The sequence below is a fragment of the Octopus bimaculoides genome, chromosome 9 (assembly GCF_046866305.1).
Source record: "Octopus bimaculoides isolate indiv1 chromosome 9, ASM4686630v1, whole genome shotgun sequence".
Lineage (NCBI taxonomy): Eukaryota > Metazoa > Mollusca > Cephalopoda > Octopoda > Octopodidae > Octopus > Octopus bimaculoides.
Window position 1 is genome coordinate 87,468,420 of NC_142936.1, and position 19,058 is coordinate 87,487,477.

Below are 19,058 nucleotides of genomic sequence, written 5' to 3' on the forward strand. Positions count from 1 at the left end.
GTATATATATGTATGTATGTATATATATGTATGTATATGTATGTATATATATATTTATATATGTATGTATATATTTATATATATATATGTGTATGTATGTATATATATATATTTATATATGTATGTATATATTTATTTATATATGTGTATGTATATATATATGTGTATGTATGTATATATATATATTTATATATGTATGTATATATTTATTTATATATGTGTATGTATATATATATGTGTGTGTGTGCGCGCTAGTTCTACCATAGAAATTTAACTTCTCTGCTGTTATTAAATGGTTCCAATCACCTGTATTGAAACAGACTTATGTTATTGAAATGTGGGAGTAATCTGTTGATTATATTATTTTATACGTCTCACCTCAGCCTGGTGTTTAAGCCAATGTTGCACACAGTCAAATTTGCAATACTGTGTAGAAGATGCAGTCTGAAAGTTTGAACATCTGTTCAGGTTTGCAAAAACGACTGTCTCAGAATGTGTTAACAATTACAGTATCTCAATCTAAACAGTTGTTCAGGGCTGTGCTGTCTTAGTCTGTGTATGTGTTAGCAGCTGCAAGTAATTTATGATTGTGTTGCATTTGGGACCTGTACAGTTGTAATCCGAACATACTGTGTTGAGGGCTGTAATGTGGTATTCTGAACATATTGTGTTAGTGTGTTTTAAACTGCAATATCATAGTTTAAACATGTAGTGCTGTGGGCTGCAGTGAAACAGTTTTAACATCTTGTTTTAGGGACAGCAGTGTAGCATTCTGAATATGTTGGAGAGTATTGAGTCAAAGTCTGGACATCTTGTGTTAGTGGGTGCTATGTCACAGTCAGAAAAACTTGTGTTAGGGGCTGCTATGTCAGTCTGAACAACTTGTTAGGGACTGCAGTATGATAGTGTGAATATAAAGTGTGTGTGTGTGTGTGTTTTTTTTTTTCTTCCAGTGGTCTTATTGGTGACTTGAATTGTGGCTTGATTTCAATAAGGCAACTACAAAGAATCAAATTAGGACTTGATTTGGACTGGTCAAGCAATTTATGTTGTTGATAATATTTTAGAACTGTCTAACGAAACTACTGGTTTTTGGTGATACAAGTGAATAAATAGAACTAGATCCAAACTAGTTTGAACTGGATCAAACTGGTTAAGTTTTGGTGGCCCTAGTGAACAGAATTGGACTGGATCAAGTTGGTTGACAGATTTTGGAAAATGTTGGTTTGGATAAATTGGTCCTTAGACTGGGACTAATCTGGGACATATCTGACGTAGAGAAATTGCTTGACAGAAAAGTTGTGGATATTTTGAAAAAAAAAAAAACAGTTGGTTTGTCTTTTCTTTTTTTTTATGTCTATTTTATTTATTTATATTTATTAATTGTTGCAATTGTTTTGATTCCTCATTGGAAACTATATTGGTTTCTCGATTTGTAACTGGTGAACTTATAAATGTTTGGTTGGGATGAAACCTTGAAGGAACATTTCAGTTTTGATAATCCTATTTATCTACATGTGTGTGTGTGTGTGTATGTGTGTATATATATATATAATGAGAGAGAGAGAGGTAGTGACACAGAATACAAATTGATTCCTAAAGGTTTTATACTAACATCTCATGCTGAGACTTGTCGGTTATTTTCAGGTAAATTTACCATAAAGTACAACACTTCTAGGTATGAATTTGTAATCTTAAGAAACCTTCAATGCAACTCACACATACACACACACACATTACTGTCTAGCTTAGTGACATGAAGCAACTTAAAGATCCCGTTTATATGCACCTACAAATATTATACTTTTACAGTAACTTCAAAGTTTTGGCCTGGTCACTGTCATCCGACTGTCTGAAACTTTGAAGTCATTTGTCACACCTACTTTTGTAAATGTATAATAAATGTATACTCAACTAAAAAGTACTGAGTAATTTTTCAGTTCAATTTTAATTTATTATTATTATTATTATTAACCTGACATTGAGGCAATGAGCTGGCAGAATTCTTAGCATGCTGGATGCAATGCTTAGAGGTAGTTTGTCTTTACGTTCTGAGTTCAAATTCCGCTGAGGTTGACTTTGCCTTTTATCCTTTCAGGGTCGATAAATTAAGTACCAGTGAAACACTTGGGTTGATGTAATCAGCTATTTCCTTCCCCACAAATTTCAGGCCTTGTGCTTTCAGTAGAAAGGATTATTACCTTGACATAAAAATCAAACTTTAACACACATTCACACACACACACACACACGTCTGTGTATGTTAAGCATAATAAAGGGATAAGTGTTGTTTAGCAAGGAAATATGTGAAGAAATTTTAGTGGGACAATATTTTTCAATCAGTTGGTTGAAGTTGTTCACCCCTTATGTTCCTAGATATCTTTCTTTCTCTCATATCATTCATTACTACACCACTCTCTCTTTCTCCAGTACAACAAATGCAGTAGAAGCTAATTGGCTGTTTAACCCCAGGTCAATTCTGATCAGAGGGACTTTTGTTCAAAATCAAATCAAAAGCATTGCAGCCATGATTATTGTAACCCTCGTGTGTTTATTTGAGGGAGATTTGGCTGCTATTTTCAGCTAGCCTAACAATTTTGTAAAGGCTTCATTGTGCTAAAAGTATACTTTTCATGTATGTAATACTGGGGGGGTCTTAGTCTATACCCTTGATTTCACACAATTCGCCTGACCTGACATGTCTCACTTTCAATGTAATCTGTGTCAGGTGAGTTGTATGTGAAATGTAGGTATGGATTTACAGCTATCACCAGTATTACATTTGAGGGTGTAAATGTGTGTGTGTGTGTGTGTAAGTTAAACTGGTTTACATATCCAGATCTAAAGGTTTTGTGCAATTATGGTCAGTGCTATCAATTTGCAGACTAATAGAATTTGTATTGGTTACTATTCAGGGTGGGGTCTCTTGTATAAATTTGTGTACAAATATGATTTTTGTTTTCAATATATATATATATATATATATATATATATATATATATATATATATATATATATATATTAAGTTTGTGTGTGTGTTTATTTAAGTATAATGCTCATTTAAAAAAACTGCGAGAACCACAATTTAAGCTAAAATACTCAATAACAGATGGTAGAGAGGATATGTTTGTATTCTAACAATGGCGCTCACAAGACAAGTGGTGTTTCTTCCAAACTTCAAATTCACCAGAGTGCCACTCTCGAGGATTTCAAAATTTGAAAGAAACACCACTAGTCTTGTAAGTGCCATCATCTCAATAAAGCTTATATAAAGATGCATTTTAAACTGGTTTCAAATGAGAATATATAGCCCAAGGTTGTTTCTCTTCAATCTGGGTCTGTCTGTGTGTCATTGCATCAAACTTATTTCATCCTATCACATGTACTTAACTCATTAACTCTGTCAGAATCTTCTGTGAAAATATATAAAGTCATGCTTGTATTCTTCAGAGTATGAAGATCTTTGATGGTGTGGCAGTCATTTTTAATTATTGTCCATCATCACTAACTATTCTGCCTCCCCCCTCCTTCTGTCCCCCCCCCCTTTTCCTCTCACTGGTGGTGGTAAGGGTGAGAGGGCCCCTCATAATGTTCATCTCCTTCCTCTTATGTGTCAATTATCACAATCAACTGCTGCTGTGGGGCTATATAGACGTATGTGAGATACATATATAGCTATGGAATTGATCTGCTACCATCACACAAGTGGTTGCTAAGCAACCTCTCAAATTCTAAAATCTTTAAAAAAATATATATATATAATAAAATATAACAGAAGTAAAATGGTGGTGAGTAAAGAACAACCAAACCCATGATTTCATCAACATATCCATCATCTGTAACAGTTTTTTTTTTTTGGTCATCAATAAACTGTATTAATTTTTAACAATTTCTTGTTTTGTTTCTCTTTCATTTTTATATTTATTGCCTTGTAGTTCTCTTCCATTTTATTATCAATTGACTAATCAGCTAATTCGTACCTGGCTTTCGTTGACATGGAATTCCGGGTAGAGATAGGGGCCCACCAAGGTTCTGTCCTCAGCCCCCTCCTATTTATCATAGTCCTCCAGGTGATAACAGAGGAATTCAAGACAGGATGCCCCTGGGAGCTCCTCTATACTGATGACCTTGCACTAATTGCTGAGTCACTATCAGAACTAGAGAAGTTTCAGGTGTGGAAACAAGGAATAGAATCAAAGGGCCTTAGAGTCAACCTAGCTAAAACCAAAGTCCTTATAAGTAGGAAGGTAAAACAAATACAAACCCCTTCAGGTAGATGGCCCTGCTCGATCTGTAGAAAAGGCATAGGTAAAAACTCTATAAGATGCACCCAGTGCAAGCTATGGACACATAAGAGGTGCAGCAATATCAAAGAAAGGTTAACTAGAAGTTAGTTTTTATATGTAGCAGATGTTCAAGAGCAATAAACACTGTAAATGTGCAGAAAACAACTTCTGCCACATTCCAGGGAGAAAAACTAGACATAGTTGATAGCTTTCGCTATCTAGGTGACCAAGTTAGTAGTGGGGGAGGGTGTGCTGAAAGTGTAGCTGCTAGAATAAGAATAACCTGGGCAAAGTTCAGAGAGCTCTTACCTCTGCTGGTGACAAAGAGTCTCTCTCTCAGAGTAAAAGGCAGACTATATGACGCATGTGTATGAACAGCCATGCTTCATGAGGACATGCGTAGGCTCGCAAGGAATGAAGCCAGTATGCTCTGTTGGATATGTAATGTCAGTGTGCATACTCGACAGAGTATCAGTGCCTTGAGAGAAAAGTTGGACCTAAGAAGCATCAGATGTGGTGTGCAAGAGAGACGACTGTGCTGGTATGGTCATGTGGTGTGAATGGATGAGGATAGCTGTGTGGAAAAGTGTCACATCTTAGCGGTTGAAACTGTTGAAGAGATAGACCCAGGAAGACCTGGGATGAGCTGGTGAAGCACGACCTTTGAACATTGGGCCTCACTGAGGCGATGACTTCTGACTGAGACCTTTGGAAATATGCTGTGCGTGAGAAGACCCGGCAAGCCAAGTGAGACCTAAATCCAAGGCCTCTGCCAGTCGTGTAGCCAGACCACTTATGCGTACCTTCCTTCATTGGACACTAAACTCCGCTTGCGAAGACCTGTTGAGGCAAATGAAATCGAACTAAATTCAACGACTGGCACCCATGCCAATGTCGTCTCATTCATTGGACATGAAACTCGGCTTGCGCATGCATACTGATTATATTATCGTATAGTGTGTTTATGTGTTTAAAGTTTGAGAACTGTATGAATCTGAGGGGAGAAGATTTGAGTTTAGTGGGACATTCATTTGTTTTTTCTATTTAATGTTGTCTTTTCATATTTTCAAGTCATTTAAAAACAAACGCACTATACGATAATGTAATCAGTATGCGTGCGCAAAACGACCAGAAGTTATGGTGGTCTAGTACCGAAAGATCGCCCAAAATCGGAGTTTGGGCACACTAAAAAGTCAGTACTGTTATATTATATTCTACAAATTGTATTCTGTTCATGAAAACCCACCGATTTTGATAGAAAAAATAAATTGACGAAAAGATATTTTCTGCAGACCTTTTCAGTCGACTTCCGTAAAGGCGCTGGTCACGTGGTTTAACCTATCGGCTGCTGCGTAATGGAGGGACTTTTGAACTTTTAGTTTATTTTTCGCTTTCAAAACCACTGAAGAAAAATACCTTGGAAGGTTGAAATCCCTACAAGTCAAGTAAGTTTTATTTATAGAGTAGATAAATTAGGTTTTTTATGCCTAAGTCTGTTGTTTAAACCTGACATTTTCATGAAATCTTTCTGTATGACAGATAACAATATCCCTAGTTTATACGAATGGGTTAATTGCCGATTAGCGTTTGTTCTGGGATAGTAATATTGGAGTTGCAAGTGTGTTAGTTCCATTCTTTAAACTTCTCCAATAGTCTTTTTCTGTTTTTTGGGGGGACTTAGCTATAGGTCAGCTCTATTTATAAGCATTTGTTCAAAGGTGCTTCTACCCAGACTATTGTACATGTAGTGGAGTCACCAAAATGTGGTACGTTTTTGTTTAGTGTCGGTGCGATAGGCATGTGTTTGCCTGTGAAATGACAGTGATAACTGGTTCAACTATTAACATTTTTTTTATTTGCTGGTGTTAATAAATAATATTTGTAACGGTTGATGTTTTTGTGTTGTGTAGTCGATGTGTCACCCATTGTAACGATAAGTATTATTTACCAATTGTGCTGGTTATAAGATGAACGATGAAGATGATCAACATTTTGATAGAAATATTTATTTACCGTTACTTTATATGTTGCCATATCACGACGGGTAGGCCAGTGTAAAGTAACGGTAAATAAATATTTCTATAAAAATGTTGATCATCTTCATCGTTCATCTTATAACCAGCACAATTGGTAAATAATACTTATCGTTAAAATGGGTGACACATCGACTACACAACACAAAAACATCAACCGTTACATACATGTCTCTTGCTTGGACTCTCACTTGGAGGCAAGTCTTTATGGTGCATGTACGGATATGTTACGAGCCGTTTTGAATATCTCGTAGAAAAAAAAAAAATCCGAATAAACAAAAACTGCATAGCAATATTCTTGCAATATGTGATATCATTAAGCACGGATAGACACATTGGTTTTCTTAGCCAAGCAAGAACGTGAGAGAAATAATATAAGAAGGAACAATACTGCTTTCTGGCCCTCAGAGTGGGTTAGGGTTAATTCTAACCTTCAAAATTTCTGTAGGCTTTGAGGAACCGAGCAGATATTCATAAATTCCAGACCACTGTACCAGTTGAACTCTCGCCCCTCTTATAGGCCCCTGTCTAAAATGGCATAGCATGGGGTGACACGGACTGCACAAGGCGGCTACTTTATATATATTTGTGTTTGTTGTGGTCAAAGATATGTTACATTTAAGAAGGCAGCCAACTTGGTTACTGCACTGAGCGGCCAAAATACTATCTCGGGCCACAGACTATCTATGCACTCCATGATATAAACTCATCGACCGTCGCAAATGTTATGCAGGATCACGATGGGTAACATGACCGAATCGGACAAATCTGGGCAAACTCGGCCAGAAAAGTACTACATTATTCAAATTGTCCTCTTCTTAAGTTGATTAAATCAATCTTATTATATCCCCGGTACTTTATTTATCGACTTCAGAAGTCAGAAGGATGAACTACGAAGTTGACCTAAGCGGGATTTGAACTCAGAACACAGAGAATTATTAAGGAACAAAGTTTGTCTTCCAGTTTCACTTGGAGGGTCATTAAGGGTGTGGAAACCTTGCCCAGAATTCGATTAACTGGAGTTGAGTGTCAGTGGTTTAGGTCATAAGTGGTAGAGTGTGTTTTTGACAGAGATGTAGCTGCTATTTCCTGCAGATCAGATTCAGATTGCATCCGGGAAACAGACAAATGAGATTGACAATTATTGGCGACAGCTGGGGGTCTTCCAAACAAGAAATCACTATCTGTGGATTAATCTGCTGGATTTGAGGGTTGTGTGTGTGTGTGGGGGGGGGGGCAATAATTAAAAAAAGATTACGAAGAGAGAACAAGTGTTACAAAATATTTTTACCACGTGAATGGTATAACATCGTTTTTGAAGAATTTCTAGGCTTAATTATGGTTGGATGCCCTCTTCTCGACTTTGTTCCCCTACCACTTTCCTAATAATACATATTTAAAAAAAAAATTTTGTAGAAATATGTTTTCAAAGTTACAGATGACGATTATGTAGGTAAAATTTGAAAAAAATAATTTCTTTGAACTTTTTTTGTCTTTTTGATCGGAAAAGAAACCCATTTTTTAAAAACTAATCAATAACTTGCTCATAATCATCGCACAGCATTAAAAAAAATTACGACAATATCCTGATTGATATTATTCATTATTAACATGAAACTGGAAGGTACGATCAAAAGATGTCCCAGTTTTCCCTTTCGTGTATTGGTAATGTAAACTGAAAGTTATGCAATGGCCATGTGCAAGTTAAAAAAGATATGAATTTTAAAATTTATAGGAAAGTTGGTTATACATCATTAGATGTATACCTGACTTTCCTATATAAAATTATGAGAATTAAACGGAACGCTACAAATTCATACCTCCCTGAATAAAAATAAAAAAAATTTTAAATCGAAATTGAAATTTATTTTTTCACACCAGCAACATAATCGTCATGTACGGCTTTGAAAACATTTCTCTCGATTTAATCATTAAACAAACCCTGGCTCGGATTAATATCCATTCAGTTCTAGACTCGGCAGGTTTATTCAGAAGTGATGGGAAGAGGGCGAAAGTAAAGAATACGTACACCCGGTGTTTAGGGTTAGGGTTAAGGTTTTTGTTACACAGAAAACGGGTGGTGTACATATTCTTTACCTCCGCCTGGGAAGAGACCAAATGGTCTTACCATCTGTCACTGAGTAAGAGGTAGGTGCCTCACCTGGGACGCCACAGTCAGTGACTCTTTTACTCCCTCCCACATCTTGGATGCTGCGGTAAATGGGAGGGTCGCTGCTTCCGTAGCCGAACGGAACAAAACCTTGAAGTACCGGGACCAGGCAGTGAACTATCTCTTCCAACCTGTGCCGTTTGAGACGTTTGGAGGGGCTGCGCTGCTCACAACGAGGTTCTTGTCATCGGTGGTGGCTTGCCTTACTGAAATATCAGAGGGTGCTTGGCTGTTACAACGCCTTGGTCTCACCACCGCCCATGGTAATGCTGCAAGCGTGTTGACTTGCTTCACTAGGTTCCGTTGAACCTTGTGGTGTGCGACCAACTGTGACACTTGGTGCTGCATCGAGGTTTTTTCTTTCTCTTTTTTTTTTTGCTTTTCTTTTGTAAAAATATATTCCTTTTTACTGAATTATTGCAAATTGTAACAATTATTTTCTACCTCCCCGACACTGTACTAAGCCTGTCACGCTTTTTAGTTTCTAGTTATTCAATGTACAAAAAGCTTTACCACCGATATCTTCTATATCTATAAAACTCAAAATGTGTGTGTGTGTGCTTTATATGCGTATCTACATTTTTCATCCGATTTTGATGAAAGCTTTTTTTTTTTTAATGGCAAATTTACCCAGGCAGGTCACTGCCACATTACCGATGCCTAGGAGAAAAGTCGATAAAACTGAAGGGACCCCCACCACTTTTTGCAAAAAAAGGCAACAGTTGCATACGAGAAAAGTTTTTACAGGAACGTCCGATTTTTATAATTTTTGTGTCAAAAGGACCGTCATGTTGTGACATTACATATAAACGTTTGGCACTGCCTCGAGGTCTCTGATTCCCAAGAATATTGCGAAAAACTTTGAAAGAAATTGATTTTTCACATTTTTGCAAAGTTACACGGTAGAAAATTTTTACGAGAAAGTCTGATTTCTTTGGTTTTTACGGCTAAAAAACCACCATGTAACCGGTTCTATCAAGTATCTGTTCTATGTCCAAAGTATCTCCATGTAACGAAAACTGTGGAAAACCGAAAAAATCGAATTTTTTTTCAAGTTTTGCATCTTGAGAACGGCCAAAGGAGTCTACTTCTCCAGTTCTAATACTGTTCAGCTGGCACAAGAACCCAAGGACACCACACTCACTGCCTTCTTCAAACTATGCACCAATGATCCCTTTGCCAAGACCCTCCTGTATCCCCAGGTCCCATCATATTACATTTGGAAAAAGAAAACATGCATTTGGGAATCCACGAAACAAGTACAACCTGTCAAGGGACAGCCAAACTTAAAATCTTCCCCACCCTTAGAAGAGTTTACACAGTTCGCCCTAACCAACAGGAATGTTTTTACTTTTGTCTACTACTGCATGAGGTCATGGGACTGACCTCTTTCGACGACCTGAAAAACTTCAATGGTGAAGTTTTTGCTACATACCACGAAGCCTGCCTTAAACGCAGCCTGCTAGAAGACAGCGCTCAGAGGGACGCAACTATGGTGGAAGCAGCTACAATACGCTCAGCAAGGAGTCTTTGAAAGCTCTTTGCAGTACTACTGCAAACATGCAAACTCAGTGATCCTGTAACCTTATGGGAGAAATACAAGGAAGACCTTTCAGAGGACTACCACCACCAAGGACAACTTCTGTTGCCTCACTTGAACATCGGTTTCAATGATGAATTCTTCAACAGAGCACTCATTGACATTGAGGACAGCTTACTTATTACCACTGGTAATGACCTTTCATTTTATGGTCTTCTGAAAGTCAGCAGAACGGGCTTGTACAAACTACCAACAGGTGTTATTCAGGAAACAGCCTACGATGTCGTGGCTCTTCAACAATACATCAAGGAAAATGAGCTGAAGTTGCTTCAAGACCAGCAGCACACATACAGCACTGTCTACACTTCCATTTGTGAACACAAAGGAGGTATTTTCTTTTTAGATGCCCCAGGAAGAACTGGTAAAGCATTCGTGACTAAACTCCTTCTTGCAAAAGTACGCCAGCAAAAGGGGATCGCCTTAGCTGTAGCTTCTTCCGGAATTGTCACGATTCTACTGCCCGGGTGTAGGACGGCTCATTCGACCTTCAAACTCCTGTTCAATGCTTCTGCGTCCGACTCAGCCACCTGCAGTATTACAAAAGACTCAGACAAAGCAGAAGTGCTGCGAAAGTGCCAGCTCATTGTTTGGGATGAATGCACCATGGCACATAAAGGAGCACTTGAAGCACTGATGACCACAGACACACACATGCACACATGTACACAAGTATGCACAAATTGTTCACTCATCTGAACGAGGCCGATGCCAGTGGCATGTAAAAAGCACCTACTACACTCTCGGAGTGGTTGGCATTAGGAAGGACATCCAGCTGTAGGAACATTGCCAGATCAGATTGGAACCTGGTGAGGCTTCCTGGCTTGCCAGGCCCCAGTCAAACCGTCTAACCCATGCCAGTATGGAAAACGGATGTTAAATGATGATGATGATGATGATGATTGAGAATATTTTACAGCAAAACAAATTTGTTTTTTGACACTACACAGTCTGGATTATAGAAAATCTTTTACAAAGCAAATCGTGTTACATAAAGTTTCACTGTGATTTTCATATTTCAATTTACACAGAATCACATTTCATTTCAGGTAAGTGAGCATCCAGAAAAATATTTTGCAGTAAGAAATTTGAAGCTTTTAGTATGTAAGTACAAACAGGTTGTTCTTGTTGTTATGGTTGGGAGGCAACACAAACACTGGATCACTGTCATAAATGTATTTCACTTGTTAAGTAAGAGGTTTAGTGTAATCAACCACAGGACTTGTTTATGTATCAAGTGAGGGATGATAGATAAAGTTAGCTCCTATGGCATTTGAAGTTGGAGCATAAATACTGAGAGGGATTCAGGATGAGGCTTGTGAATGGGAGTAATAGACTGAAATGCTCACTCTTTCACTTTAATGCATTTTTTTTTTAATTGACCTTGTGAGTGGTAATGAAAATATATGAATATACTGTAATATTGAACCATGCAATACAATATAGATTTGAGAGATAAAATATTGTGTGTATGTGTGAGAGAGAGAGAGGAGAATGGAAAATAAATCTATCTTTTACTTGTTTCAGTCATTAGACTGTGGCCATGCTAGGGCACTACCTTCAAGGGTTTAGCTAAACAAATCAGCCCCAGAACTTATCTGTTAAGCCTGGTACTTATTCTGTCAGTTTTTTTTTTTGCTAAACTACTAAGTTATGGGAATGTAAACAAACCAACAACGGTTGTCAAACAGTGGTGAGGGACAAGAACATATGCAAAAAATACACACACACACACACACACAGGACAAGTTTCTTTCAATTTCTGTTTCCCATATCCACTCACAAGGCTTTGGCCAACCAGGACTGAACCCAGAACTATATGGTTGGGGAGCAAACTTCTTACCTCATAGCCACAAGAATATAAAATTATCATGAATTAATGGTCAACCCTCTAAAGTGGCCACTCAGTCTTCTTGAATCAGCAGTCAAATAAGAGACACATTGGTCATTGTGATCATTTAATGCATCGTCTCAATGAAAGACAAGATGGTCATGCTTGAATGCATTTGACCATAGGTCTTTTGGTCAGAGTTGACTGATAGTTAAACAACAGCAAAAGATACATGTACAAAATACTTAAACAGGAAAAAAATGTGGAACAGCCAATTGTGGCTTTCAGAACACCAAAAATTCTGCTCTCTGCCTTGATGCAAAAGTGAAGTTTGTAGGGTGGGGGGAGAGGAAAAAAGAAACAATGATTAATAGAGCTCCTTGTAATTTCTCTGTCCAGGAATGAACAAACTCAGTTAAACCACAGAAGCAGTCCTTGTGAACTAAACAACTCTAACATTATACAAAGTCCTAAAACATCTTGTGGATCTCCAGAACCAGTTCAATCTCTAAATCAAGTTTCTCAACTCAACTCTCCATTTGTGAAGATCAATGTCAGATCTAATCAGAAACAAAAGGTATGACCTGTCTTTGCACATCTTTCACGCATCAGTCATGATCTGTATAGTTTTAACCAATATTATCACAGCCTGTGCTGATGGACTGGCTCCTGTGCAGGTGGCACGTAAAATACACCATTTTGAGCATGGCCGTTGCCAGTACCGCCTGACTGGCCTGATGAGTTCAAATCAGCAGTGCCTAATTATCTCATTCCACCCAATCAATATTTGAATTATGGTAAATGGTCAATAATCTGTTTTTGATTTTTAATCAAAGCAATTTTACCTCACCTATGCTTCTAATATCCTCAGGAAATGCATGACTATTGCACATCACTTCTCCATTTCTATAAATTTACCTTCTTTCTGATCAAAAGAAAATATTTTTTTTTACTGACCCCTCAATAAATAAATAATATTCCTTGTTTACACAATTAGTGTTTATTTCCTTCGCTTTAATAATTTTATTTCTAATTTATTGATCTTTTGAAACTATTTTAAAGGAATCCGATAACTTTTTAGCTTCCCATTCTGGAGTTTCTCCTTCCAACAGCTTGAGCAGTATGGATGATATCCCAAGAAATTTCTATGGTAAGTTCTTGGTCTTTAGATTCACATATTTTTCTTCTTTTTTTGTTTCATTTAGGTTCAATGATTCAGGAACTGAGCTGGGGTTGCTTAGTCCCAGGTCGGTCCTGATTCACTAGATAGAACTATGATCGAAGGTGCTGCATCTGTGATAATACTGTTATTAAATAAAAGGAATACAATAAATAGGAAATAGAGATAGTAACAAGTAATAAAGTGATACAATGAATACCACTTTATTAGCTGCCAGATATATAGCAAGTGATTATTTTGTGGGGTGGAGAATAAAAAAGGGATTTTCAAAATGTAAAACCCAAAATTTAAACCTTACATTGCAGCTGTCAGATGAATGGATGTTTAGTAAATAGTCATTGGAGAGTAAGAAAATAAGCACAAAAAGCATTTTAAAGTTAAAATATTTTCAAAATAAAAGATATTTTTTTTTTTACATTAAAAAATTCAAAAAGGTATTTCAAATTCTTAGTCTTTAATCTATAAATATACTTTCTTTAAAAACTTCTTCGTGTCACTGTTTCTTCTGTTTTGTAGTGATCATTGTATTTTTAAGTGTATCTGCTTTTTTAACTTAGATTCTGTTCAAAATAGGAAAGTATCGTATCCTTGGATTACTGAGTTTAAGATGAAGGCACAATTTTTAATTGTTTCTTTTATATCCTCATCTACCCTGGAACTAATTGCAGCATCTTGATTTTGGGGATTAGCCACAATGTTATGTCCTGAGCTGAAAAAGTTTGGATTCATTCAATATTGTTATCGATTCCAATCATCGATGTCTTTATCCTCATGACTATGTAAAGCATTTTCTGTGGATATTGTTTTTACTATCTGCATTATTTGTTCTTTCCCATCACCTAACATTAGAAGCCATCATTATACACTTCATCATCAAGCAAGAAAATAAATAAAAATATTCAATATGCATGCAAAAAAAATAAAATGATAGGTTTAACAGAATAATGTGTAGGTGATGTGAGTGCAGAGAGTTGCATTCTTGTGGTTGAGGAAAGAAATAGAGAAGAAACTTTTTTAATGTACCAAAATATATGACTTTCCTTATTTGCTATTTTATTGTTAGATTCAGATCATAGAGTAAAATCTAAGAGTGTTTCTTCTGAACTCTTGTATAAAGTCAATGATCCTGTGTTATATTCTGTTATTAGCATACTTCTCATTCTATTTTCTTAGCTTTCCCTTTTATTCTTCTCAGTAACTTTAGGCATTGTGATGGAGTATATGACAGATTAAATAGACTTACAATTCAGCAGTCAGTATTTCGCATGTTGTTGGCATTGTAGTTATTTTATATCATCTGAACCTAAGTTTTGTGGGCTTTTAAGGTGCTGGTGATAAATTTCGGTTTCGTGGTGTTGAGGTAAGTCACCCTCTAACTAGCATTCTAGTTTATCACTAGTAACATACCATGATAATTCTGGTGGTATCTCTTCCTATTGACGACTAGATGTGACTGAGGCATTGTAGAATGAAGTGAATACAACAGCTTTGGTCCAGTACCTTATTACACTGGCCATCCACAGATCTTCAGATGATACAGGATGGGGTGGGGTTGCAAAACTGTCATGAGTTGCAACACTTTTAATTTATACTTTAGAGGTTAACTGGCAACATTGTATTGCAAACATATCTGATTCACTGCAACATGAAAATAAAAACGAAACCTCTCATGATGTTGATGATGATTCATATATTCTTAATTCAAGGCATATTGTTTTCTCCAGATATTTGTTGATATTTCATTGTAAAATACACCCACTCACCCCACACAATACTGATATTTATCATTTGTTTTATTGTAGATGATGTTAACAATACAAAGACAAGGAAACTAGATAAAGGACCTTTCACCACACAAGATGACCCTAAAGAATCCGTTTCGAATGGCCTCTTTCTAACTATGGAAGGTTTTTATCCTCTTAAAAAAAATATTCTATTTATTACCTGTTTAGTCCACATAACTCTATATCACTCACTCCAAGCTAACTCGTTCTAGTTAATTATTTGTACAAGTTGAAGACTGTCGGGCACCAAACTACATGCTTTACCAATAAATTGTCAGAGTTGTACCAGTCTAAGATAAAAAGGTTTTACAGTATTTGTTCTAATCCTTGGCACTCTGAGGTTAACTTTGCTTTACACCCTTTTCTGATTTGGTAAAATAAAGTGCCAATCCAGTGCAGTGGATTGGTAGAACTGTAAGAAGATTGGTCAGGATGCTTTGTGATATTAGTTTTGGTTCTTTGTGCTCCAAGTTCAAATCTTACTGTGGCCTGCTTGGGTGATAAACTTAATATGTCACCCAGTTTAACATCGGCACCCTCCTTTGCAGACCCATTCTGATGTAAGTATTTGAGATATCTTTTTTTTTTTTTTTTGCTAGTTTGAAAATAACTTCCCTGCTTCTCTCAGTGTCAGAGGTCCTATGAACACGGGACATAGGCACTGTCTAAACAATGAAAAAAAATGTAATTTTGTGCCTCAATAATCTAAGTTCAAATGTTCCTGGAGCCCACGTGACTTTTCATTCGTCTGGAATTGACAAAATAATTGCCAGTGGTGTATTGGAGCTGAGTTGCTTTGTGTCATTTATTATCACTGCTAACAGGTTTACAAAATAATCTTTTCTACTCTAGGCACAAGGTCTGACATTTTGGGAGAGGGGGGGGGGGCAGTCGATCAGATCAACGCCAGTACACAGCTGGTGCTTAATTTATCAACCCTGAAAGGATGAAAGCAAAGTCGACCTCGGCAGAATTTGAACTCAGAACGTAAAGACAGACGAAATACATGGTTTACAAAATAATGTTGAAATTCAACATTGCTATGACCGAAGCTTTTCTATATTTATCTTTTAATATGAAGTTATTTTGCTGTGTCTAGGGCGAGTCATCATACCAATATAATTAACACACACGCTGGTTCAATTCCCCCACCACCACCCAATTCATTTACTAAATGACCAATTTCTTTTGTTTTTGTCATGGCAAAAACAACAAGAAATTGATATTTAATAAATCAGTGGAATTGAACCAGTGTGTGTGTGGGTGTTAATTATATTGGCATGATGATCCTCCCTTGAGACAACAAAATTTGTTTCAACACACAAATTCACATAAAGAATGTTGCAGTCATTGATGATATTCCACAGTGAGGCAGAAAACCTATTTTTAATTCTTGTAAACCTATTTTTAAACCTATCATCCTATGTTAGCATTGAATATAGATATGTACATTAAAAAAAATTTCTCTCTTTGACTATAATACCAGTGTTTTAATTTTCAGAATTGGACCAAGAACTGCAAACATTAAGCAATCAGTGGCAGCAGGTGTTTAAGTAAGTCATATGTTCCATTTATTTATATTATGTATTTTGAGAAGCATAGTGTTGTCGATTATAGGTTTCCAATGAGCCATTTACTTATTGACTATATTTCTGATAGGTCTCCAGTAAATTGAGCAGAAGGGCCTAAGCACTGTGGTTTGCCATGAGGCTTTGGTCCTTCTCCGACTGACAAGCAGTTCTAATCTCCCATTAACTAGGCCCCTAGGTAGAATCAGATGCTTTACTTAGCTGTAGTTTTGTATATATGTATATGCAAGTACATACAAGTGTATACACACACACACACACACTCATATATACACATAGAGGGGGGAGAGAAGAGTGAGAGATGAGAAGCAGGGAGAGTGGTATCTACATATGCACCAACACCTTTCTAGAGGAGCAAAGTTTGAATAAAAGTGAAGCCAGTGGCCTGGACAGCAGAGATAGAGTATAGATAAAAGTTGAGAGATTGGAGTTTTGCAGAGGAATCCTAAGTGTGATTTGCATGATAGTAAGGAAAATTGCTTTGCAGGTTAGACTTTAGTTTTTGGCATTTAGGGAGATTAGTGAGCCAGTATGCCATGGGGTCACAATAACTGCCTTGCAAGAGCCTTGTCTGAAGCATGCAGCAGTAAACTCTGCTAAAGGCACTCATGGCCAGGATGTAGTGAGTGTTGAGCCAAGCAGCATGATGTATGTAACCTCTTCGGTGGGATTTGAACTTAGAATGTAAAGATACATAACTTAATAACCAGAAGGCTGTACTGATTTTGCTGACAAACTACTACTACTAATAATTATAATTTTTAATCTAAATACAAACAGTAATTCTAAGGTGGGGCATAGTAAGTTAGGTTGATATCTCCTACTTAGAAAGAAATGTAAAGTTATGTAACTAAATACAAGGCATTCTCACAATTGTGCCATCTACCACATTTTCCTACTTATCCAGAATTGGTTCAAGACCCCATCTAGGGAAAGAATTGAGTCAATTTTGTACTCTCGTTCCTCCTCACCAATAGTAATAATAATTCTTTCTACTATAGGCAGGGGCAAGTCGATTACATCGACCCCAGTACTCAACTGGTACCTATTTTATCAACCCCGGAAGGCTGAAAGGTAAAGTTGTCCTCAACAGAATTTGAACTCAGAACGTAAAGCTGGAAGAAAAGCTGTTAAGCATTTTGTCCTGTGTACTAATGATTCTACCAGCTTGTCACCTTAATAATCATCCTTTCTACTATAGGCACAAGGCCTGGCATTTTAAGAGAGGGTTAGTCAATTACATTGACCTCCAGTGCTTAACGGGTACTTATTTTATTGACCCTGAAAGGATAAGTCGACCCCGACAGAATTTGAATTCAGAATGTAAAGAGCCAGAAGAAATGTTGCTTAGCGTGTGCTAACGATTCTACCAGCTTGTCACCAATTATACTAATTAATAACTGTTACCATTCATCTTTCTATTTTCTTCTTGTTTCAGTGACCTTCAGAAATTTGAGAAATATTATTCAAACAGATTGGACAATCTGATTATAAAAGCTGAGAATTTGGAACATTCATGGACCACAAAGAAAGAAATATTGGCACAGAAGTTAAAATCATTATCTCAAAATTTCGAAATCTAAAGTAATTTTATTGGTATTTCTGATTCATTTAATGAACAATTTACCTTCATTACATTTCATTTGTTTTACGTAATCATTCTTCTTTCTCTCTGTATATGTATATTAGCTGGTATGGAATTTAATTAATAATTTCTAAACAGATACAAGGCCAGAAATTTGGGAGAGTTGATTATGTTGACCTTACAATTAGACTGGTATTTTAATTTTATCAATCCAGGTTAGATGAAAAGCATAGTTAACCTTGGTAGGATTTGAATTCAGAATGTAAGGAACCAGAACAGTTTAATTTTATCTGATGCTCCAATATACCACCCTTTGAAGGGTAACAGTAATGTTTTCTGCTCTAACAATATATTTTAATTGCAAACAATTTTAGCAATCTTCAGTTTTAAATCACCAATTATTTTGCTTCCAATTTAAAGACAATACTATTAGTTATGACTGTAAGAAAGAATATGGACACTCCCAGGTTTGTCATTATGTTTTGGGTGCTCATTAGTCTGTCAGAATAATTTATTTTGTTATATCTAATTTCAGGTTAATTAAATTACAAAATAGAAAATCAAAACCTGGCTACTCAATACTGTTGTTTTTAATCCTTTAGCATTTAAACAGGCCATATCCAGCCCAAATATTCTACCTATTTTATGTTCAAACTGGTCAGATCCAGCCTCTCACATCAACCCTAAAATGTCATTCTAAAAATGAACAGTTACCTCATCAACATTTCAATGCTACAAGATAATGCATGATAAATCTAAAACAATGTGAATTCAGTAGAGATGATGTTTTAACAGTCATTCTATGGCAGGAACAAAGAATGACAGAGTTAACAGCTAAGATCCAAATCTAAATGATATTGGACACTCTAGTATTGAGACCAACAAATCCAGTGACAAAACTCAAGCTACTATCTTACCAATTACACTCAGAGTACCTGACATTCCAATTTTCATAAATTAGATGCTATGATGTCTAGAGTAGACAGCAATAATGTCATTTATC

General features: G+C 36.5%; 1 protein-coding gene across 1 annotated transcript; it reads left to right on the top strand.

Moving 5' to 3' along the window:
• The first annotated feature begins 5,584 nt into the window (after positions 1–5,584).
• Positions 5,585–18,303, top strand: LOC106869602 (uncharacterized). Its single transcript, XM_014915411.2, has 7 exons — positions 5,585–5,731; positions 11,136–11,190; positions 12,317–12,494; positions 12,980–13,067; positions 14,900–15,004; positions 16,383–16,434; positions 17,909–18,303. Coding segments are annotated over exons 2-7 (570 nt in total). The 5' UTR covers positions 5,585–5,731; positions 11,136–11,188; the 3' UTR covers positions 18,054–18,303.
• Positions 18,304–19,058: the final 755 nt, after the last annotated feature.